The sequence below is a fragment of the Podarcis liolepis genome, assembly GCF_965112155.1.
Source record: "Podarcis liolepis genome assembly, chromosome: 12".
Taxonomy (NCBI): Eukaryota; Metazoa; Chordata; class Lepidosauria; order Squamata; family Lacertidae; genus Podarcis; species Podarcis liolepis.
This window is the reverse complement of record NC_139563.1, coordinates 41,864,429-41,889,840: the sequence shown is the minus strand read 5'-3', so window position 1 is coordinate 41,889,840 and position 25,412 is coordinate 41,864,429. Positions and strand designations below refer to the sequence as shown.

The window sequence follows — 25,412 nt, the reverse complement described above, 5'->3', positions numbered from 1 at the left end:
ACCCAGTTCTGAATTCAGCAATAAACTTTGTAGACAATGCATTCTCTTGACTGGCAAACGAAGCAAGACAGTTAACTGCAATAGGATGCCTGCCTGTATTTAAATTATGGAGCCACACTGTGGCCTTTTACTTCTCATAATGCCATGTATTCTTAAAACCAGAAAGGGGAACTATTTGATCACAGCAAAGATGAAGAGGCAGCTGACAGTTAGTTCAACTGAAGTGCGATGGCTATGGACTAAGGAATGGAAGCCATGTGACAGGTCTGAACCCACAGCAAAAATTTCAGAGTGAAATACCTGTTGTGCAAAGCAGTGGAGGCAGGGAGAAGAGATCACATAAACAATACAACATCATCTCAGTGCTGGCACCTTCCTAATTTTAGGGATTAGTTTGGCCATTTAAGGATCCCAAAATGATTGTTTTCAGGGCTTCACAACTAAGCAAGATTCAACCCATGCACAATAAAACTATAGCAAGGTATCAAATAAAATTAAATGTGACTTCTCAGGTCTTTCTTAATTCTGAAAGGTTATTGTTATGTACTGAGTTGAATAGGATCCAATTTGCAGCAGTCCGATTGGTCCTAAAACAATAGGATTCAGACTGCAGCAGTCTGATTTGTCCACAGGAGCCACCCAATCCAGCTCCAGGTGGAAGTGAATAAGCAACCTGATTGGCCTACAGGAGAATCCCGGAATTAGCCAATCACGTGGAGCCCATTGTGTAAATAATGTATATAAAGCAGACATTCTGGGGGTACTTCCATTCCTTCTCACCACTATGAGCTGAATAAAGAGCATGAAATCCACTCTCGACTCCGAGTATATTTCAGTTATCTGATAAAATAATTTCTTCTTGCTCATCTGTGTTTGAACTGAGGATTTAGTCCTTCTGAACAAATACCATGGCTTGAATTCCATGAACCATTTGAGGTTTTCGTCTCCTCCTTCCCACTGAAGCCCTATAAAGGATGCTGCTGAGAGCTGGAGAACCCTCCAGAAAGGTGTGCAGTTCAAATATGGGGGCTGCAGCTGTGGGTGGGGGTACATAATTAATGGTAATCGGAGACACCCAACTTGCATGAATGGAAGAGCCCCCAGCTTGTGCAAAGGGGATATTTGGAACTAAGTCCGTGCTGTTGCTGATATTATAGGGAAGTCGGGCAAGAAAACATTTAAAAAAGAAATGAGCCACCCTATCCACAGAACACGGGGAACAAAACCCACTATATAATCATTACAAGAAGGGATACTCGACCCATTTGACTTGCATTTATAGGTCACCTGTTCAACAGTTGTCCTCTTAGGCTACGAGACCCAGGCAACCCTTTTAATTTAATTTAATTACAATTGCTCAATTACAATTGCTCAAGAAGGAAAATGAGAAGGCCCCTCTCACTTACAGGAAGAGGTTGGATAGGCGAGTGCTGATGTCTTCCTGTTCCCCGTGGTTGCAAATTCATGAACAACAGAGGGAGACATAAATTTGTCCCTTTGCTTTAAATTAACAAAATTACTTCCATGCAAATATTCCTGTGTACGGAACTGACAACTTCAGAAAAGGTGACCCACAATATAAAGGTTTCCAAAGACTTAGAAGATCCAAAGCATTTTTATACTGTGTGGTGGGACTTTGCCATTTTTATGAATACAACAAACCTCTAGCGCCTTCTGGAGACAACAGTGTGGGAAACATGGACTTTTTAAATGTTTCCACTAATGGGCGGCTCCTCACAGCTTCTGATTTTGTTGACAAGAAAATGGATATATGCCCCCCTCTGTCATTTCTGATATTTTAAAATTTGCTTTTGTTTGTTTGTTTTATATTTTATGTATTGAAAATAATAAATGATTCCCTTTTATAAGATAAATTGTAACAAACAAAATCAAACATAGTTTAGCACAAAAGAATTAAGGTCTCATCCCATAGTGAGGGCTGGTTCATGCATGAGGCAGGATCCATGGGGGCAGGAGATCCTGAAGTAGATCTTTATTCCTCCTTTGTTCTTCATGTAGTTCTTCACTCACTCCTTCTTTCCTGGTGGGGTGCAGGGCTGTCATTTTGTGACTTGCCATCAGGTGCCAAATGTCTTGGGCCGGCCCTGCCCTTGGTGGGCCTTGGAGGGCAGAAAGCAGGGAGGCCAATAGTAGATGGAGCCACAACCAATAGGTTAACCTAATGCCAGTCCTCCTCAGAGCAAATCCATTGAAATTAATGGATGTAAGCCAGGTTCAATAACTTTCAATGGGTAGGACTAGTAGTTGACACAACTCAACGTCAGGCAGAGCTAATTTGCCCCCATCTTCTTCCCTATAAGGGCAACACTGAGATGGAGGAAGCTGACAGGCAGAACCGCCTCCTGGACAGGATGTGAGTAAGGAAAGTGACTTAGTCCTGTCCATTAATTTCAGTGGGTCTCCTGAGAGTATGGGGGACGCAGGTGGCGCTGTGGGTTAAACCACAGAGCCTAGGACTTCCTGATCAGAAGGTCGGCGGTTCGAATCCCTGCGATGGCGTGAGCTCCCGTTGTTCAGTCCCAGCTCCTGCCCACCTAGCAGTTCTAAAGCACGTCAAAGTGCAAATAGATAAATAGGTACCGTTCCGGCAGGAAGGTAAACGGCATTTCCATGCGCTGCTCTGGTTCGCCAGAAGTGGCTTAGTCATGCTGGCCACATGACCCAGAAGTTGTACGCCGGCTCCCTCGGCCAATAAAGCGAGATGAGCGCCACAACCCCAGAGTCAGCCACGACTGGACCTAATGGCCAGGGGTCCCTTTACCTTACTGAGAGTATGATTAATATTGAATAGAACCCTTTGGATCTCTCACCCACCTCTCCTCTATATTGAGTGAGATACAGTCTAGGTATCTCACTTGACTGTTGGTAGTGAATATGCCATGCTTATCACAACATTAACACCAGGAAGGATTTTCTGACAGAGGTATTAGACGGTAGAACAGACTCCCTCAGGAGGTGGTGGAATCTCCTTCCTTCGAGGTTTTTAAGAAGCGGTCGGATGAACACCTCTCATGAATGCTGCAAGTTTAGATTCCTAAATTGCAGAGGGGTTGGACTAGATGACCCTCAGGTTCCCTTCCAACTCTACGATGCTATGAGCTGAAGTTGCCAGCCGGCAAGCAGGAAGGAAAAGGACACAAACAAGGGAAAGGTGCCAGGAGAAAGGAATGGAATGGTGGGGAAACGCCATACAACTAAGCAGAAGTAAAAATGTGCAGAAGAATTTCGCTTGGCCTCTGCTGCTCAGTTCCCCTTGGCTTAATTCCAAGCAAGGGAATGTGACAGCCTTTATTTATTTTATTTCTTGAATTTATATCTCACTTCCCCAGCCCCCCAGGAGCTCAAGGAGGCATACATGGTATTCACCCTCCTCATTTAATCCCCACAATAACCCTCTGAAGTGGGTTAGGCTGAGGGACAGTCAATGGCTCTTACCACTATTTTGAAAGCCCAACGCAGATGAGAGGGTATCTCATTAAAGCATCCCACGACATGGGAATAGCAATCTCTTTTTAGAAAATGACCTTTGAGGTTTATAATGCATAACGATTGGAAATCTGAATACAAGATAAACAATTGTATGAATGGGATCGCATTAAGGGTAGCCAAATTCTGTGTGATTGCCATAAAACTTAGGGAACAAGCTGTGCTATCATAATGATTAAGGCCTTAAATGATAATTTTAGGTTATATGTTAGTGACCAAGATTTAATTTATATATTTTTTAACTGTTGCTATATCTGTATTGTCCCGGTTATACTTAATTGCAAATTCAAATGTATCCCTATCGTGTTTTATGACTTACTAGATATTGTATGTGGGCTGGAACTGGTCTGTGACCAAAATAATAAAATTCAAATTGTATTAATGGTTACTTTTTATTAGATGTTATTGAGATTAGAAGATATTTTTCGTAACTTTGATTTTTTTTTGTAATTTAAGTTTTTTTTTAAAAAATGTTGTATTTTAAATAGCTTAAACCTGCCCTGGGACCTTAGGGTGAGGCGGTGGGTATTATTAATGAATTAATTAATTAATTAGGGCAGGACTATTAAAGAGATCATGGCAAACATGTGTTCCCAAGCTTGTATTTCCTGATGTACTGCAATGAAGAAATATTTGCAGGTGAAAAACTGACAGGTGGGAAAAGGGAGTGTTTAACACTTCCTATGTCTGCTAATTCTCCCCTCAGCTATTTTCCAGGACATTTTTCTGGTTTCAGCTGGGATCAGATAGGCTAAAAAAGCAAGGTGGGTGGGAATGGACTAAAAAGACACCATTTGCTCAAGAGAATCTGCAAGCAAAGAGAGGTGTTATGGAACTATTCTCCCGCCTGGTAATTCTTCCCAGAAATTGTACCTCCACATACTTGGTGGGGTCCCAGCTCACTCTGCCTTGCAGCATCCCATCCCAAATTTCTCCAAACCCACTTTTGCAACCCATGGTGGAGCCACAATATTGGTTTGTGTATCTGAAATTCTCTTCTAGGAAAACTGCCCATGCCAAGAGGGAGCACATAATTTATTATCTATAATAACAATAATTGTAATGATATAACGCCTTTAAATTAATAGCCATCAGGGTATGAAGTCTCATATGTTAGGTTTTTTTTTAAAGGACCCATTTGCCCACATTTTGCTCTATTTATTAGTGTTGAGCACTCTTACGAGGGATAGATTATGCCTGTGAGGCATAAGGAATTTACATGAACAATTCTCATTAGTGTTAATGGGCGCTATAGCACCCGTATAAATCCTCTTTGATAGGAGCACTGGAGCTGCACACACACACACACACACACACACACACACACACTGCAAGCCTATTATCCTTGCCATGCAAAATCAAATACACTCAGCAAGCAAAAATGTGTTGTTTTACTATGGCCTGGACAGAAACCTAGAACTGTAAGGGTACCTAGGGTCATCTAGTCCAACCCCCTGCAATGCAGGAATCCTGTCTGCAGCTGTCCCTGGGTGGACTCGAACTACCAACCTTCTGGTTAGCAGCCAGATATACTGTCTCATTGGGCTACCGGGAGGGGGGGGGGTGGAGAGAAGAAAAAGAAAATAGCAGTGGTTCCTTCTAGCATGCCACCCACCAAACATTTCATCGGGAGAGTGCCGGCACTTCGTATTTAATTTACTGAATGAAGGAGCAGTGCTAGGAGCCAAATTAATTTGGCGTTTTGAAATTTTCACTTTGCTGCTTCTTTTATCAGTTTGCAAATGCAATTCCTGATTAATAGAAGCTTGCTTTTTTTTTTTACTGTCGGTTTCCCCCCAACCCACCCACCCCCTTGCTCAGCACAAAACCAGACTTGACTGAAAAGCTCCTCCCTCTCCCCTGCCTCCCCCTCCCCACCCCAAACATCTTCTTATCTTAACGGAAGATGGATAGAGTATCATCCTGGCCATGTCGCATTAGGTGTCCTCATTTACAGATTGCGAGAAGGAAAGAGGAAGAAAAAAAAGACGACTCGTATAAATTATTCAAAATCTATTGTATCAGTGTGTGTTCTCTGAGCATTCACCACTGGCAAAGCAGACAGATTATTTTTCACTTTTAATTGTGTTGATACCTTATCTGCCCCATTGAAAGTGGAGAATGGTATGTGAAACCACATGTACCCGGTGAGCAAATAAAGCCAGTTACTAGGTCTATTATTTAAAGCCAAAGTAACCCATTTAGACAATGTTACTTTAACACAATGCCAAAAAAAAAGAGGCCAACCTTGTTGCTATTTACTTTTGTAATGCTTGTCTATTGCTATGTCAAACATGAAAGAGTTTAGTTCAGGGATAGGTTGCTTAAAGAAGATCTGAACAGATTTAATAACCAGTGTCACAAAGGACTTCAGAATGCCATCTGGGTACAAAGGAAGTCATTGTGTGTATCACTTCCTCTGTGACGCTAAGCCAAATGCCCCTTTGCTCAGAATTCAAGGGCGTTTTAAAGGATTTCAAATCCTATGGAATGCATTACCTTAATAGCAAACACTATTAAAACAATTCTGTGCATCTATGCCAAATCACACCACTGCTTCTATTTTCTACATGGCAACTCCTATGATTTAAAACCCTCAGTTATTCTCATGCTGTGTCTCAAAAGGAAATATGGCCTGATAGGGGCTTGATTTCTTTTGTTTTTAAATCACAGGAATGTGCTGTCTGGCATGCGGCATGCCTCATCTTATTGACGATGGCAGATAAACAAATTCAAGCTGAGATTTTTGACTTGCAAGTTAGCTGTTGCTATGTGACTTAAGGAGAAAAGTAGGTTGGTGAAAAAGCAAGAGTCTGCAGGTGAGAAGCTCACTCAGTAAGCTTCTGTTGATGGCAAGTATCCACCCTTCAGGGACGTGGGTGGCGCTGTGGGTTAAACCACAGAGCCTAGGATTTGCCGATCGGAAGGTCGGCGGTTTGAGTCCCCGCGACGGGGTGAGCTCCTGTTGCTCGGTCCCTGCTCCTGCCAACCTAGCAGTTCGAAAGCACATCAAAGTGCAAGTAGATAAATAGGTACCACTCTGGCGGGAAGGCAAACAGCATTTCCGTGCGCTGCTCTGGTTCGCCAGAAGCGGCTTAGTCATGCTGGCCACATGACCCGGAAGCTGTACGCCAGCTCCCTCGGCCAATAAAGCGAGATGAGCGCCGCAACCCCAGAGTCGGTCACGACCGGACCTAATGGTCAGGGGTCTCTTTACCTTTACCTATCCACCCTTCTAGATAGACTATTGCACTTGCGCCACCTTGCCCCCGTGATCGAGGGGCCCCGGGGCCACAAGACGTCAGCACGGCATGTGCGAACACCCCGCAGCATGCTAATGTCACACACACATGATGTGGAACATGCTGACATGTTGTGTGGACACGCCACAGGGTGAGTGCCCTATGATTTGGAATGGGGGGCGGGCTTGGCCCCTATGGCCCTCCATACTTGGCTCCCATGGACTACTGACAAATACAGCTTTTCTGCATTTACAAAGAATAGACATGCGTGAATGTCATGTAACATGCCGTATTAGAATATTAGCATAAAATACCCATACAAATCTACACATACGCTCATTTTCCAAGTGCTTATGTAAGACTCATTTAGATCAACGTGGCCTGCCTGCTCAATGGGACAGTTACACAATCTGTGCCAAAAGGGAGATTAGGAAAAAGCTTTGTCTAAATTCAGACCGGTTAATACTCGCTCAAGGAAATTCTCTATCCATCTCTTTAGACAGATTAGGGTTGCCAGGTCCGGATCTTGAAATGGCCCCTGTATCTTGGAAAGTTGCACAGAAAGCAGAATTCCTCTTGGTGTGGCCTCTCTCCGCACAAACTTGGGAGGAATTTTGCCTTTAATGTAATGATGCTCCCAGAACAGGCTAGTTGACTCTATGCTCGAGGGAGAGTGGGGAGAGAACTAGAGCAGTGGGAACCCCATAAGTTGTCTTTCAGAGTACACTTGAATGCAGGGAAGGACACCCGAGACAAACAGCAACTTACCTGTGGAAGGAGTGGAAACTGCAGGGTGTTTCCACATCAGACATGCTTTTACGAACCTGACGGTGCTCGCTGTGAATCGCGATGAAGGCATTTACTACGTAAAAGTTGCTATAGGACCACGATTTCAAAACAAATCCTAAGGTTAAAATCTTAGGAGAAACCACACCAGAGCCTTAGATCTTCACTGCATGCCCTTCTCCAAGTTCCCACTCTAAGGAAGATTCAAAGGACAGTGACATGGGACAGGGTCTTTTCAGTTGTGGCTCCATGTCCGTGGAATGCTTAGAGCTTTTGATGACATCTTTTCTGTGCTAGGTAAGCACTGACCTTTCTTTCCAGGCGTTTAATAAGACTGAGATGGTGTTGTGTTGTCACTAAAAAGGTAAAGTGACCCCTGACCATTAGGTCCAGTCGTGACTGACTCTGGGGTTGCGGCGCTCATCTCGCTTTACTGGCCGAGGGAGCGGGCGTGCAGGTTCCAGGTCATGTGGCCAGCATGACTAAGCCACTTCTGGCAAACCAGAGCAGCGCATGGAAACGCCGTTTACCTTCCTGCCGGAGCGGTACCTATTTATCTATTTGCACTTTGACATGCTTTCGAACTGCTAGGTTAGCAGGAGCAGGGACCGAGCAACGGGAGCTCACCCTGTCACGGGGATTCAAACTGCCGACCTTCCGATTGGTAAGTCCTAGGCTCTGTGGTTTAACCCACAGTACCACCCATATCCCTGTGTTGTCATATAGATAGATAGATAGATAGATAGATAGATAGATAGATAGATAGATAGATAAACAAGAACAAGCTTCACTTATTATCTGCGGCACTCAACAAACAGCATAGAACAGGCATGTCCAATAGGTAGATCATGATCTACCAGTAGATCACTGGATGTCTGTGGTAGATCACCAGTAGATCACTGGCTCCCCCAAAGAAGCTCATCAACTTTGGCTCCCCTAAGAAAAGCTCAGCAACTTTCTCCATCACCCCTAAAAATGGGGTTTTCCTTCTCCCTAAAAAAACAACTTTGACCTGAACCCCTAAAAAACAGGGCTTTCCTTCTCCCAAAAAAACGCTCAACAACTTTGACCTGAACCCTCCCTCCCAAGGGGGGTAGATCACTGCCAGTTTTTAACTCTGTGAGTAGATCACAGTCTCTGGGGAGTTGGCCACCGTTGGAATAGAACATTTTGTTATGAACAAATAACAAGGTAGTTTTCCTTCCTCCTTTTTAAAGCACCAAGAAATTCTGCTTTTCTCTCTCTTTTCCAAAGCAGTCTTACGTACTCCAAAGTCAGTCCCAATGAAATCAGTTCCCATCTTTTGACTCTATTTGCTGTGACTTCCCAGGCCTGAGGCCACGCACTGCTAACATATTCTTCGGAAGGCATTTTGAATAACATTCACCCCCTAATTTGGTATGATGCAGGAGAAATGCTGCAACACAGTCGTACTACAAATATGAGTCAATTTTTATTTCTTTTTACAAATGATAGAAGAAACAAGCTCCCGTGTCTCTCTTGGCCAGCTGGCAGAAAGACAATTACAAGTGCATTAACCAGCTCTGCAACAGGGAATAAAACTGAATTGCATCATAGTCATCGACATGGTTTGACTGTGAACTGTCAATACTATATTTGTAGCAAACAACTTCCAGAGAAATGCACATTGCCTTTGCCTATAGCATTCCTTCTGACTGTATTTAATTTAAGCAGTGGTGTTAAGTTCAGTACAGATTAGGAACAGTCACATGGGAAGAAGATATGCACTGTGTTTTACCACATTGAGTCTGCACTGAAATTGTACCACATTAAATCTAGTGTGCTGCTGCTGCTGCTGCTGCTGCTGCTGCTGCTGCTGCTGCTGCCTCCTTCTCCTCCTTGCTAGGGAAGGATATATAACACCAAAAGGATAAATTAAGTGATTCAGGAGCTAGATTTCTCTTAAGTGCAAATTTCTACCTTGTCAACTATTCCATGATAGGCTGATAAAGCAGCTGATGATAATATATAGTGCACAAGAGCCTCTAAAATCAAAACCAGGTAGCGATTCACTTAAAATCCAGCATCATCTATCCAACATTTTACAGCACTTGAAAAAGCAGCATATTTGTGGCATCCAAAGGTGAAGCAATGTGTGGTATCTTCGGTGCTGGGTAGATATAGAATCCACAGTTAAGCAACAGGAAGCAGATCTCAAGATCCTGCTCTCCTTCCCTGCCCTCACCTCTTTCTTTCTGCTGCACAGATTTAACCTTCCTGTTCCCTGCTTGTGATTGCCATGGATGGCTAAGCAGCCAGCAATGCTAACCATAGTTAAAGTAGGTAAGCAGAGTTTCTTCCTCTCATCTGAAATACCGGTTAACCAGATCCTTAATGCCAACATAACCTGTTTCTCGCAACACAGTACAGTATGTAACCACAAGACAAGTGGCAGGAATTTTCACTCCAGAGGTGGAGGGAGGAGCACAGGATGCTATGGGCTACTCCAGATTCAAAAGTGGTACATTTACAGCAGCCCTAAGTACAGTCGTACCTTCGATCCCGAACGCCTTGCAAGTCAAACGTTTTGGCTCTCAAACACCACAAACCAGGAAGTGAGAGTTCCGGTTTGCGGACGTTCTTTGGAATCCGAACGTCCGATGCGGCTTCCGATTGGCTGCAGGAGCTTCCTGCAGCCAATCAGAAGCTGCGCCTTGGTTTCTGAACGTTTTGGAAGTCAAATGGATTTCCAGAGCGGATTTCGTTTGACTTCCGAGGTATGACTGTACAGTGGTGCCTCGCAAGACGAAATTAATTCGTTCCGCAAGTTTTTCTTCCTGCGAGTTTTTCGTCTTGCGAAGCACGGTTTCCCATAGGAATGCATTGAAAATCAATCAATGCGTTCCTATGGAGACCGTCCAGGGACAGAGGGGAAGCGCCGCTCTGTCCCCTCTTTTGAAGCAAAGGGCTGCGGGGAGAAGATAGCTTCTCCCCGCAGCCCCTTGCTTCAAAAGAGGTCCGGGGACAGCGGGAAGCGCTTCCCGCTGTCCCCAGACCTGGGGCTGCGGGGAGAAGATCGCTTCTTCCCCGCTGTCCCCGGACCTCTTTTGAAGCAAGGGGCTGCGGGGAGATCGCTTCTCCCCGCTGCCCCTTGCTTCAAAAGAGGTCCGGGGACAGCGGGAAGTGCTTCCCGCTGTCCCCGGACCTGGGGCTGCGGGGAGAAGATCGCTTCTCCCCGCCACCCCTTGCTTCAAAAGAGGTCCAGGGACAGCGGGGAAGACCCGCTGTCCCCGGAGCTTGCGGGGCAAGCTTCGTTTTGCGAAGCAAGCCCATAGGGAAATTCGTCTTGCGAGGCAACTCGAAAACGAAAAAACCTTTCATTTTGCGAGTTTTTCGTCTTGCGAGGCGTTCGTCTTGCGGGGCACCACTGTATACACATTTGTAAAGTTTGTAAAGTTAAACCTTAGTGGGCCACCCAAACTTGCTCATTTCACTTCAGGAGTAAAACATGCTATGCTGGCATGAATGAACTACTCTCTCACATAATGTAAAATGAAATCCCCCGTCTGAATCTAACTAGAAATGGGAGTGTGCTGCCAACCTAGAAATCTTCTCTCACTCCAAAGTATAAAATTCACAACTTTATGGTCAAACGAAGCATATTTCACCCTCCTTAAGCCAATTCCACCTCACTTCTAAGTCCACAGTCAGAGTAACAGTAATTTATCATCAGTTATAACACCTACAATTTTCTAAGCACTGTGCAGAGATTAAAAGGGAAGGCAGACGCTTCCCACAGAAAGGTCACTTTCTCCACATTACCATTCTTCCCCTGTGATGCACAACAGCAGGAGAGCATCGTGTGGCTGTAGCACAGCTATGTCTAACAAGGACCAAACATAAATGCAGTGGCAAACAATTGAGTAAGACGTGAACTAGGTAAAGGTAAAGGGACCCCTGACCATTAGGTCCAGTCGTGGCTGACTCTGAGGTTGCGGCGCTCATCTCGCTTTATTGGCCGAGGGAGCTGGAGTACAGCTTCCGGGTCATGTGGCCAGCATGACTAAGCCGCTTTTGGCGAACCAGAGCAGCGCACGGAAACGCCGTTTACCTTCCCGCCAGAGCGGTACCTATTTATCTACTTGCACTTTAAGGTGCTTTCAAACTGCTAAGTTGGCAGGAGCAGGAACCGAGCAACAGGAGCTCACCCCGTCGCGGGGATTCGAACTGCCAACCTTCCAATCGGCAAGTCCTAGGCTCTGTGGTTTAACCCACAGCGTCACCCGCGTCCCATAGATGTGAACTACTCTCAGTTAAATCAAAACCCATCTGAATTTTGAGACACTTGTCTACAATAATAAGAATATTTGGGGGGAGAAAATATGAGTTCATGAACATACTGGTTCTTCAAAAAAACTTTCAAATAAGTATTGATAAAATGAGTAAAACAACAAGAAGAACACACTTCTCTCTTTGCAAAATCTGCTAAAATACTTGAAACTCTTTGGAAACACCAGATGGGAAACTTCACTAACTTAATATCAGTAGGAGAGATCTGAAAGAAGCTCTGATCTAAGAAAGAAGGAAGACCCCTAGACCTCTGCATGCCAAATACAGCGATGAATCATCTTTTCTTTTAACAAAATATATTCAAGACACTCTAACCTAATTTAGGTAGGGCTAGACCTCTAACCCACTGAACTCGTAAACTGTCACAATCTGCAATTGTGCCCCAACCACCAGCTAGCACTTTTCCTGTAGACTATCCACTGTTAACTGCTCTTCGTTTTTCTTCCTCCAGGGCCTCAGGATTTATACCACCAATTAAGACAATAATGAGTGCCCCAGGCTGACCTCCCAGGAGTAAGAATTAATTAAGCACAGTATTTCTTACTAAAGAATGACACTTTCCCAAACCATTTATGTAGCTGCTCTCCCCCACCCACCCACCCAGATATTATTGCATTCCCATTCCATACTCCCAAATTATTATCTCCAAACTAGTGCAACAATTCTTCAGTGCACATTTTCCCAGCACATTGTAAAGTTTTACATCTTTTGGGTTCAAGAAGGCTTAAAATGAATTTAAGTATACTTCCAAAAGCACCTGGTTTTTTTTAAAGGAGTGTAAAGCAAAATTTGGTAAGCAGATGTTTAAGTATAGATGAACAAATTACATTATGATCCAGGGTCTTTTCTCAATGTAACTTGTTTAAGCCCTCAAGCCACTGAGCATTTGTGGAGTTATTTGAAACTCATGACGCCCTTCTGTTGCTTTTTTGAAACCTGTCTTTGGTGTCGTCGTCCCCCCTTCAATCATTTTAGGCTAAAGGCTGCTAAGGAAAAGACAGGTTTAAATGTGTACATTTGTTAAAGACTTGGACCTCTCCCACCTTCACTTCAATTTTGTTCACTATTTCTCAGGGCAGGCATTATTGAAGTAACAGCCCAATATTCTCAGAACAACCTCAGTCTTCAGAGCATTGTCCCAAAAAATATCTCACCTTTTAACAAAAAGCAGAGTAAAGAAGCAACTTATCTGAAAAAAACTTTGACTTCCTTATACCCCTCAGTACCAAATGCAGCGATGAATTCTTGCTTCTTCCGGGGAAAAAATCACTGCACTCTAATCAAACTATACTGGCACTACTGGACTCTTATAGAAAAGAGGGATTAAAATGCTTAAGTTTATTACCCCTTTGTAAGCCACACAACATTTTGTTTTTAGAACTATTTAAGAAGTAGAGAAGTAATAAAACAGTGGGGTGGATAGCTTACCCTCAACATTTCTCCAATGAAAATAGGGATGTCCAGAGGAAAAGCGGGACATTCCAGGATCAAATCAGAAACCAGAACAGCTTCTGTAAATCTGAGACTGTCCCTGGAAAATAGGGTCTGCTATTGTGGCATGGAGGTGCTGCTGTTCATTATCACATAAACATACCAATGGCTGCCTTGTCTTTTGCAGAAGTATGGCTTATAACAGTTTTTCTGTATTGGTTCAGTAAACTGTGCCCTACAGGCTGACGACAAACAGACTATGAAGTCAAATCAGCAAACTGGGTCATTTCTGGGATCCATTTAATGAAGAAGCTGCCTCAACCCCATTAGCTGCTGTTTTTTAGGAAGCTTCCTCAAAAACCCTTTTAATTTGCAACAGAAAGTGCTTGCCTTTTTACCAGTCAGTATTTACACACACAACACAGAGACTACCAGCCAAGGAAACTCTATGTTCTGGTCATGCACGCTGCAGAGCCTGCAGCACTCATCGATTGTAAAGGAACTAATGAGATATATATGCAAGATCAATAGGCAAAGAAGCAAGTTAGAGGGTTTCTTCAAAATAATGTAATCAAACAATTAAAGAGCTCCTGTATGCTACATGTGTAAACAATCACCTCGCTGTATGTGTCTTAAGGACCTCAGGTCCAAACTACATGTTACTTTGCCTACATATTTGTGCCTTTCAAACGTATAGGGAATTTTTACACAAACTTCCAATACTAGGGGCCTCTCGTGAATTGGGATCCTAACTTTGTGACCTTTGTTGTGGGTTTGATCTGCATCAGGCTCTCCAATCCGGCAATTTGCGTGGGATGGGAAAACTTCAACTGAAGCTCCCCCCCCAAAAAAAACCCCCAAAATGCCCTCTGTAGTGTGGGGGAGCCCAAACTAGACCAGGACTACAGCGGGAGCTAAAGAGTTAAATCCTCCTACATGCCATTCCCATCCCGGAGTCCTGATCCACATTGGCATTTTGTGCAAACAAACAGGTCATGGGGAAAAGAAAGTGAACCCTCTTTGAATTCTGTGGTCTTACATATGAAGATGTAATAAACAAACATGTGTTCCTTAGCAGGTCTTAAAATTATGTAAATATAACCTCAGATGAATAATAACACATGACGTATAACACCGTGTCATCATTTATTTAACCGAAATAAAACCAAAATGGAAAAGCCAGAAACTAAGTACAGAGGTACCTCGGGTTAAGTACTTAATTCGTTCCGGAGGTCCATTCTTAACCTGAAACTGTTCTTAACCTGAAGCACCACTTTAGCTAATGGGGCCTCCTGCTGCTGCCGCGCCGCCAGAGCACAATATCTGTTCTCATCCTGAAGCAAAGTTCTTAACCCGAGGTACTATTTCTGGGTTAGCGGAGTCTGTAACCTGAAGCGTATGTAACCTGAAGTGTATGTAACCCGAAGTACCACTGTACCTTATGATTCAATTGCTTGTAGAACCACCTTTAGCAGCAATAACTTGAAGTAATCGTTTTCTGTAGGACAATCTCTCACATCACTGTGGAGGAATTTTGGCCCACTCTTCTTTACAACGTTACTTCCGTTCATTGAGGTTTGCTGGCATTTGTTTACACACAGCTCTCTTAAGGTCTTGCACAGCATTTCAACTGTGTTGAGGTCTGGACTTTGACTGGGCCATTGCAACACCTTGATTCTTTTCTTTTTTAGCCATTCTGTTATAGATTTGCTGGTGCGCTTGGGATCCTTGTCCTGTTGCATGACCCAATTTCAGCCACACTTCAGCTGTGGGGCAGACGGCCTCGCATTTGACTGCAGAATACTTTGGTATACAGAGGAGTTCATGGTTGACGCAATGACTGCCAGGTTCCCAAGTCCTGCAGCTTCAAAACAAACCCAAATCATCACCCTTCCACCACCGTGCTTGACAGTTGGTATGAGGTGCTTGTGCTGATATGCTGTGTTTGGGTTTCTCCAAATGTGGTGCTGTGCATTATGGCCAAACATCTCCACTTTGGTCTTGTCTCTCCAAAGGATACTGCTCCAGAAATCTTGTGGTTTGTTCAGATGCAACTTTGCAAACCTAATCCGTGCTGCCGCCATGTTCTTTTTAGTGAGGCTTTCTCCTGGCAACCCTTTGAAACAAACCATACTTATTCCGTCCATTTCTAATTGTATTTTCATGAACTTTAACATTTAACATGCTAACTGAAGCCTCTAGGGCCTGAGATGTAACTATTGGTTTTTTTTTTTGCAATTTCTCTGAGCATTGCACGGTCTGACCTTGGGATGAATTTGCTGAGACGTCCACTCCTGGGAAGATTGGCAACTGTCTCAAATGTTTTCCACTTTTGAATAATCTTTCTCATTTAGAATGATAGACTTAAAATTGGTTGGCATTGTGTTAAAACACGCCTGAATGCCAAACTGCTAAAACTTCAGCTTTTATAGAGGTTGGCACACTTACTGATAATCAATTAAGCAAGCACATTTGATTAGCAGCACCAGTCTGCTACTTGCCCTCTTTATTTCCTATGGAAGCAGTAAGTGTGTATTTAGTTTTCCACACATTTTCTCCATTTTGGCTTTATTTCTGTTAAATAAATTATGACATGGTGTAATATGTCATGTGCTGTTGTTCATCTGAGGTTGTATTTACCTATTTTTTAAGATCTGCTAAGGAACAGATGATTGTTATTACGTCTTCAAATGTAAAACCGCTGAATTCAAAGGGAGTGCACATTCTTTTCCCCATTACTGTATGTAACAAAAATAATGCGTGTTTTTGTCCTCATATGGCATAATTCTTTCTACCATGTTTTGAGTTTGTATGTAGTCCACAGAGACGTGTATATTTTTCTGACAGCCTAGTCTGAATACTTTATGCCAGAGGTTTTTAACCTGTTTGGCTCCACAGTTCCCTTGAACAACTACATTTTTTTCTGAGGCACCCCTGTGGGACTCGGGAGCCCAGTTATGTCACCCCTTGCCTGCAGAGCTGGCAGCCTCTCACTCTTTTTCGAACACCCTCCCTTGTGGAGTGTTCCCTCCAGATGTTGCCTCCACCTACCAGCAGAACCAGACAGATAGTTGGACGGCACTATGTTGGCTGCTCATAGCACTATGTCGGCTACTTCTCTCACTACTTAGAATAAAGGACTGAGAGTGCTATCTGATGCATATTTACTCTTAAGTCCCATTGTACGGACTCGAGTTCACTCAAGTAAATGTGCATAGGACTGCAGTCTGGGGAAATGGTCTAAAGCAGGGTTTCCCAAACTTGGGCCTCCAGCTGTTTCTAGACCAGGCATAGGCAAACTCGGCCCTCCAGATGTTTTGGGACTACAACTCCCATCATCCCTGACCACTGGTCCTGTTAGCTAGGGATCATGGGAGTTGTAGTCCCAAAACATCTGGAGGGCCGAGTTTGCCTATGCCTGTGCTAGACTACAACTCCCATCATCCATAGCTAGCAGGACCAGTGGTCAGGGATGATGGGAACTGCAGTCCAAAAACACCTGGAGACCCAAGTTTGGGGAACCCTGGTCTAAAGGCACTTATAAGCAATTCTACTTCTGCTGGTTTGGGTCTTCCCAGTAGTCCCAGAATGGGAGACCACACAGGAGGCTCATGTGTTCAGACTTCTCTGGAGGTAGAATGGGATCCAAGTGTGTGAAAATGGAAGCAAAAGCAGCTTTATCACTTACGCTTCTCTGGTACTTATATTTTTTTTAAGGCGGAAATTTTAGTGTGAGCTGATGCATACACAATGATGGTCACTTACTCCCTAATGTAAATTCAGTCTCATTTATTCAGTAGAAAGCTACCAAATACATTTCCCACATTTAGATTTGTGGCCATTTAAGATGGATTTCAAACCCAAACAAATTTGCCATGCCTGTTCATGAGGGAAGCTATTTATGTTAACAGCCTCACTCCTCAAAGTGCTGTTCTGTCACAAGCCCCATTAAAACTAATGGGGCTTGCACTATCACAGTGACTTGAGAATTGCAGCCTATGGCTTTTTCTAAACTAATCGGGCAGTGGGAAATGACAGCAAATGACATCCACTCCTACTTTAAGGGTCCTCTTCACTGCCAGGGAAAGTAAGCTATAAATGTACATCTGCCTCAACATGATTTAGATTCAGGGGGCAAAGGAGTCCATCTTTAATGATCAGAAGAAAAAAATAAACATGGCTGCAAAGAATGTTGCTTTGCAAATCTTGAGCTCCTGGGCCCACAGTGAAACGTGGAATACATTGATTTCTGAAAAGTTTCTAGTATCTGTAGAACCTGATCATAAGACAAAATGTACAGATACGATCCTTCTATTTAGGGAAGAAATTAAGTCAATTTTTTTTTACTTTGCATCCACCCACCCCCGGAAAAATCCTCACCTCTCTGGAGAAATTCTTGCAGACACCCATGTTCTCCCTGATTTAAACAAACAAGGGTTTTCTTAGGAGAACGGGAATTTGTTTAAAGATGTGTAAGAAAGAGAGAAATGAAATGACAGACCTCTGGTCAGTAAGTAATCATGAAGAACTGAGCAAGTGGGAACACAGGTACCTACGGGACCGCCTTTCCTGGTATGCCCCACGGAGGACCTTAAGGTCCATAAATAGCAACACCCTAGAGGTCCCGGGCCCTAAGGAAGTCAGATTAGCCTCAACCAGAGCTAGGGCCTTTTCAACACTGGCTCCGGCCTCATGGAACGCTCTGTCTCATGAGACCAGGGCCCTGCAGGATCTGATTTCTTTCCGCATGGCCTGTAAGACAGAGTTGTTCCACCTTGCCTTTGGCTTGGAGCCAATTTGATTCCCTCCCCCTCTTTCTTTTTTCTTTTTCTTTTCTCCTCCTGTGATGAGGCTGCATTTTAATGTTCTAATGTTGTATTTTAATCAACATGTTTTTACTATTGGTTGTTAGCCGCCCTGGGCCCGGTTTTGGCTGAGGAGGGCGGAGTATAAATAGAACTTCTTCTTCTTCTTCTTCTTCTTCTTCTTCTTCTTCTTCTTCTTCTTCTTCTTCTTCTTTAGAGGACTGGGTAAATTATAGCTGACATCACGAGACCCACGTCATAAACTTCATTTTTCCCTTTTCTTTTCAAGGTATCACCAGCCTTGACATGAAAGAACTTTTCTCAAAGAAATGGCAAATTTGCTCCATGAGACCTGCTTCTAGAAACAAGGAAGACGAAGTCAGGTCTGATGATTTTAAAGCACTATGATGATTTCTGGCAGTTCCCTCCCTGTGACAAGTGAGGTTACAGGGAACCAGGCAGAGGGCCTTCTCGGTAGTGGTGCCCGCCCTGTGGAACGCGCTCCCATCAGATGTCAAGGAAATAAACAACTATCTGACTTTTAGAAGGCATCTGAAAGCAGCCCTGTTTAGGGAAGTTTTTAATGTTTGATGCTTTATCATGTCTTTAATATTCTGTTGGGAGCCACCCAGAGTGGCTGAGGAAACCCAGCCAGACGGGCAGGGTATAAAACAACAACAACACAACACAGCCTGCCACTGTCTTTAAACTGCACCAAGAATTACAGCATGCAGTATTTATTTGCAGCTTTGTAAACAGAATGCTTCAGCCTGAAATACCAGGCCAAATGCTGTCAAAGTAGGGCGAAAGCTATTCTTAAACAGTGATATCAGGACGTACAAGCCCAGCAATTGGAAATGTGCAATGATAAGGCAAACAACAGAATATTATGCTCATTCTATGCTGTACCCTTTCCTAATCTGTCAGGACTGCTTATGGAAACTGATGGCTCTTCCCTACAAACGGAAAGCCTGAGGTCATATTTCAAGCCAGGGAGAATGCCCTTGGAATATTTAGTAGTCCAATATGGAATTCAATTTTGTTGGCTTGGAAGGGAACCGTGGCCAGAGGCAAAATGACCGGTCACAAGGACACTGGGTGGTATTCTAGTTCAGAATTTTGATTTTTCTTAGTTTCCTGGCATGGATAAGGGATAGCTGATGGGACAGAATTTGGTTTAGAGTTCAAAACTTTAGACTTCTAGGAAAACATCTTCACAGATAAGGCAGACCTTCCCATCAGGTCCTGCCCCTATAGAGCAGTTGCCAGGACTGAAGGTCCTGCCCTCAGCCCTTTCTAAGACTCCTCCTCTCTTGGATGCTTTCTGAGCAATCTCAAGCTGTGTCTGCCCACCTCTGACCTCTGTGTCCTGCTCTCCAAATCTTGCAAGTTCTTCAAGACCAGGGGGAGAGGAGCTTCTCACAGCAGGAGGGGGAGACCCCCTGGATTCTTCAACAATCTCTTGATCCTCCTCCTCTGAACTGCTCCCTGTCGCAGGTTTCTCCTGTTCACTAACCCCTGTTATCCCTTCAGCACCTTCTCCCAAGCTTGTCCCTCTGACCTCTCCTCAATGTCACACCACCAATCCCCAGGCTCTGAGCCTTACTCTTCTGGGCTTTTCCTGACAGTGACTGGTTGCAGCATGATCAGGTGACCCAACCAATCGGTCCTCTTCTGATTACTTTTAATTCCTATCATTTCCATATAGTATACACTTACAAAAAAAAAAAAGTACTTATTTGGCTGCATAGAGAGGCATCAAACACAGACAGACACGTAAATTTGCACAGCCCTTTTGCTCAGAATGCGGCAACATGGTTGCTTTTGACATCTGTCCTAGGTGAAGCTTCATTAACAAAATATTTAATTGGGGATCCCGCTTTTTTGTTTAAGATTGACACTGGTGTGGGAAACAACTGTGTTTTGAATTTATGGGCGTTTTGTCCCCTAACCATCTACAAGAGACAGAGAGGCACCTCTGCTGTGAAAACAAATTTGCCGGCTCCCACTATAAAAATGTGAGCATCCTTTGTGCTTCCTGCAATTTTCTCCCTCCTTTTTTTGTCTTAAATTGCTCTAGGCAACTTTGCTACATACACAGCTTGTGCCAGAAATCCAGGCCGTGTGTTGCGACCAAAGGAATGTCGCCTTCTAACTGCTTAGAACAAGAGACAAGGCTCTAACAGACAGCTGAATCTGCCAGAGCATTGGTTGCTCCTATTCACCAGCACAATGCTGGCATTATTTGGGAAAGCAGACCCACTACACCCAAAGCCACCCCCGCCACAGTCTTTTGCAGGCTGCTACAATGAAGAGTAAAGTCAGTAGCAAAGAGTGGGGCTTTCAGGAAGAGCCTTACAACTGCTGAGACCAGCGTTTTAATCCCCCCCCCCCACAAGCTGAAGGTCAAAAAGCGGACCAGAATAAAACAGCCCCTGGAACACGCTGTCTCTATCTAGGATATTAGCTTGACACAGAATCACAGAGTTGGAAGGGATCCTACAGGGCATTTAGTCCAACCCCCTGCAATACAGGAATCTCTACTGAAGCATCCATGAGACGGCCGTCCAACCTCTGCCTAAAAACCACTAAGGAAGGAGAGTTCACCACCTCCAGCCGAGTTCACTCCACTGTCGAACGGCACTAACCACCTGAAAGTTCTTCCTAATCTTTAGTCACAATCTCCTTAGCATATTAGAATATGGTAATATTCTTTCCAACGCTAAATGGATATGCTTGTGCTTACAGAATAGGAGCCGCCCAGAGTGGCTGGGGCAACCTAGTTGGATGGGCAGCTATTTATTTATTTATTATTTATTGGCGTGTGCCAAGCAGGAGAACTTGGGTTGCATGCATTAGCACCCAGATCATGAATGGTAGGGATTCATGAACGATGTTACATGCATATAGGGACACGGACGGCACTGTGGTCTAAACCACTGAGCCTCTTGGGCCTGCCAATCAGAAGGTTGGTGGTTCGAATCCCCACGACAGTGTGAGCTCCCGTTGCTCTGTCCCTGCTCCTGACAAGCTAGCAGTTTGAAAGCTTGCCAGTGCAAGTAGATAAATAGGTACCACTGTGGCGAGAAGGTAAACGGCTGCTCTGTGTGCTCTGGCTTCCACCGCAGTGTCCCATTGCGCCAGAAGTAGTTTAGTCCTGCTAGCCACATGACCCAGAAAGCTGTCTGTGGACAAACGGCGGCTCCCTCTGCCTGAAAGCAAGATGAGTGCCACAACCCCATAGTTGCCTTTGACTGGACTTAGCCATCCAGGGGTCCTTTACCTTTTACCTTACATGCATATGCAAACAATGGACCTAAATGCAAAAGTCATAGCTCAGTGGTAGAGCATTTGCTTTGCATGCAGAATGCCCCAGGTTCAATCTCTGGCATCTCCAGTGAGGGCTGTGACAGCTTCCTGTCTGAAACCCTAGAGAGCTGGCTGGACCTGGTCTGACTTCCTGTTTTCCGAATGACTTTTCTCAGAGGCACACTCCTTCAGCCCTTCTTACAAATTACCTTCTGTACCAACCCTGATAATGGGTGAGGTAGTGGATAGAGTGTTGGGCTAGCATCTGGGAGACCAGGGTTCAAATTTGGACTCAGGCATTAAGCTATTTGGGGAGGAATGACCTTGAGAAAGTGCTTGTTCTTCAGTTTAATCTACCCCAGAGGGTTGTTGTGAGAATAATGTGTGCCACCTTTAGCTCTTTGGAGGAAAGGCAGGAAATAAACATAATAGAAAAATAGCAAATAAACAGGGCCCACAAGAAAGCACAGTTCTGCTGATTCCCTAGGAATGAACATGAAGTTGCAGTTTTCAAAAATCTGCCGTGCTCTTGGGAATCCTAACTTAAAAGACAGTTTTTAACCTTGAAGATGTACTAATAACTCACCAATTCACTTCTTCCCAATGATCTAATTTGGATATTTAAGCAATCTGGTGTCCAACATTTTCAATACATCCTGGTAAACTGCGGGCATATTAATGTCAGGGATTGAAAAATAATACAATTGATTCCTAGCCATTATTCACACAGCCTCATTAACACCATATGGCGTTTTATTGCAGGTTTTAAAATATTCCATGCTCGGAAGATAGAGTTGCACAAAATCAGATGAGAATAGGCTGTAGGGAACAGCTGAAGAAGAATTATTGTCGATGAAGATGGGGTTAAGGAAGGCCAAAGGGAAAAGTGTTTGGTGGAGCAAAAGAAGGAAATTCTCAGTTCGGAGGGATTACTGCAAGACAAAGCGACTTACGACAAGATCTCAGGGCGACGGGGTGGGGGAAAATGATACAGAAGAGGTTGAGTTAATCAAGATGAGAGAAGACCAATTTGCTGACAAGTGCTTTTGCGAAGAGCCTGAGCTATGGAGTATTTGGGTCGTGATAAAGCGGAAGAAGCTGCTCATATCCTTATCTGAAGTCAATGAGAGTGTTTCAATTGACTTCGCCAGGCGTTGGACTAGCTCCTGAGAATGATTACAGGTGCATGTCAATGAAACAGCAAGGCTGCCAAGGAGGTAATAGAACTGCTTGCGGAAATCAAAACCCAGAAAGAGTCTCTGCATTTTCAGCTTTTAAGGGAGTTTACTTGACTGGAGATGGGATTACTACAGCTCACGGTCTGCAAAAGCATCACAGAAGCATAGGATTTGATAAAATTCAATTTGGAAGAAAGAGGTATGGCAGGAATACGCTAAGCGCAGAGCAAGCTGCAGGCTCCAAGAATTATCCATCTACATACAGTGTTGGCGAAGCAGGAGCAAAACAAGAAATGGATGCAAATCATAGGTAGAAGAACACGAAGAATTATGCAAAATGGACATGCATCAGGCAAGAGGTAAAAGGAATCTCTGCAAGGTTCAGTAGGTGCAGGCATTTGGGATGTGTGGGCAGGAAGATAAAGGATAAAAAATACATGCTATTTTTTGATGCTATAAGATTGTATGTTCCAGGCTGCTATCCTATGCCTATTTAGTTGGAAGTGAATTCTCCTTAACTCAACAAAGCTTACAATGCATAGGATGGTACTGTTGGACACATCAGGTGTCATAAACTGATGAAAAATTGGTTGTTTCAGTCCAAATATATTTACCTAGACACCTACCCACACCCAAGTGATCTCTGTGAGATTACAACTACCTGTTGATTGAAGAGACAGTAAGATATTGACTTTTTAACCCAGACCAACTGGGCATCAAGGACAATAGCAAATCAATGGAAACTTCAAAAGGTTCATGCGTATTCACACACAGACAGACACACTCGTGCAATATATTCTAGCTAATGCTTCTGATGCCATATAACACTCACAGCTGCTATATGGAATCAGCAGCATTAGCTAGAAGACCTGATCCTTACAGCACAATCCTATCCATGTCTACTCCAAAGGAAGTCCCATGGAGTTGAATGGGATTGATATAGGACTGCAGTGTTAACCCAGTTTTCCTACAGACAACACCCAAAGATGAAAGCGTGGTATCCTTAAACAAGTTTGAAAACCAAATAGGCAAACATTGTTTCCTACGAAGGTTTAATGTTTAGCTTCCACTGTGATATGTGGCCTTCAGAACAGAATTTTACTTTAGCTGTGTCGAGCCACTGAGTTTGCCATTATTGCATCTAAGTGTTTCTTCTCCTGCTGGCACAACGCTTGAAGTTGTGCTTTTATTGATGCGCCATGTCAAGGTCTATGCGTAGCGCAAATTATATAAACAACAACAGCAGCAACTGAAAGGAGCCTGTGAGTTTACATAACGGCAACCCTGGGTCTGCAACGATTCAGCACGGCTTCAACTAAGTGATCCATAATAAGCAGCATGGAAGTACCAAGCCTTCAGGGACGATGCAAAAGTTGAAAACAGAGGAGAGCTGGGGTGAACGAAATGATGGGGGAAGATAAGCCCTTTTGAAGTTTTGCTCACGATACAAAAGAAATGGAAGGGGACAATGAAATAGCCCTCAGACAGGACAACAGAGGCCATGGATGGAAAAGACCACTTGATCCAGGTTTTGCCCCCAACCTGTTCAACCCATTTTACCAGCAAAGTTTACCAGGGAAGCCTGGAGACTCACCTTACATCCCTCACAAGCACTGACGCCATAGTGATATCCAGAAGATTTGTCCTGACAAACGAAGCAGGGTTTGTAAACACGAGGAGGAGGAAGCGGGGAAGGCGGGCTGGGAACAAGTTCTTCAGAACTGGTGCTCTGAGTTTCAATTGCTACAAAGAAAAGGAGAGAAGGACGTTTTTAGTGCATTCAGCTATTGGCTTTGTCATATGCCACCAGCTGATCCACGCAGCAGATCTCCCATTTCAAACGTAACTTTTTCTGGGAGCTGCAACATTTAAGACAGATAATTACATTGGGCCAGTCCAGACATTCAAAACCATCTCTAATAATGTGCCCACTCTGTCCTTCCAGGAAGCATTCATGCACAGAGCATAATAAATCCCCTGAGCTGCCTGTGGGGTGAGCTTTGCACGCCTGCTTTGTAGAGTGTTGCGAAAACCACCAAGTGCTTCATTCATTTAATTTATTTGCACCCTGTTTGTCCCCCCAGAAATAGGCCAAGGTGGCTAACAACATCATACTGTAATTAACATAATTATTTCAAAAGGCAATCAATGTGAACAAAATATCAGATTAAAAAATGCAACAGCCAAGCTGCAAATGAACTTTGAAATCAATACTGAAAACACATTAATTCAATTAAAAATTCTGAATGCATAAACAATATCAGTAAACAAGGGGATAATAAAATGCAACCCACGTTTTAGTCAAAAACTTAAACACTTTATGGTCTAGAGCATTAATTGAGAAATTAACGTGACAAATTAGAATACAAAAAAAGACATTAAAGACACCTTCCATGAAGAGTGCCTGTCTGTGTGTGTGTGTGTGTGTGTGTGTGTGTGTGTGTGTCCCCACAAAAAAATATGGTTTGAATCTTCCTCCTATACAAAGTCTACTCTGGAAAGTCTTGGGGCTTTGGTGATCTTTCATAATATGGCATCCTATGCAAGGTCAACATTTGGCACCCCCAAAGGGATCTTTTGAATTATGGACCTTTTCAATTTTGCAACCCCTCACAATTTTGCCGCCCCACACAGCCCTAAATCCGTTGTTGCCAACAGTCTACATCAAAAAACATAACATAGACAATTCTTTCTATTTTTTTTATAGGCTGACTAAATTGGAAACTATATGTAAGCTCTGAATTGAAATATTACTATTGTTTTATACGTTGTGCTTCTTTGTTTCTCAGTGTGATCCTTTTACAGGGTTCTGTATGTTTTGTGGCATTTTATGCATTGTGGTT

At 43.7% G+C, this 25,412-nt stretch overlaps 2 protein-coding genes across 8 annotated transcripts in view; both read right to left on the bottom strand.

Annotated features, from left to right (window-relative positions):
* The window catches only part of LOC310689957 (uncharacterized protein), a 621,685-nt gene that overhangs the window by 324,580 nt on the left and 271,693 nt on the right, over positions 1–25,412 (bottom strand). The gene's annotated exons all lie outside the window — the stretch shown is intronic.
* RARB (retinoic acid receptor beta) overlaps positions 1–25,412 on the bottom strand; it is a 216,823-nt gene that overhangs the window by 48,828 nt on the left and 142,583 nt on the right. For all 4 annotated transcript variants that reach the window (XM_083468366.1, XM_083468367.1, XM_083468369.1 and 1 more), the window contains one exon: positions 24,164–24,312. In XM_083468366.1, coding sequence (XP_083324492.1) covers positions 24,164–24,312 — 149 coding nt within the window. The remainder of the gene's footprint in view (positions 1–24,163; positions 24,313–25,412) is intronic.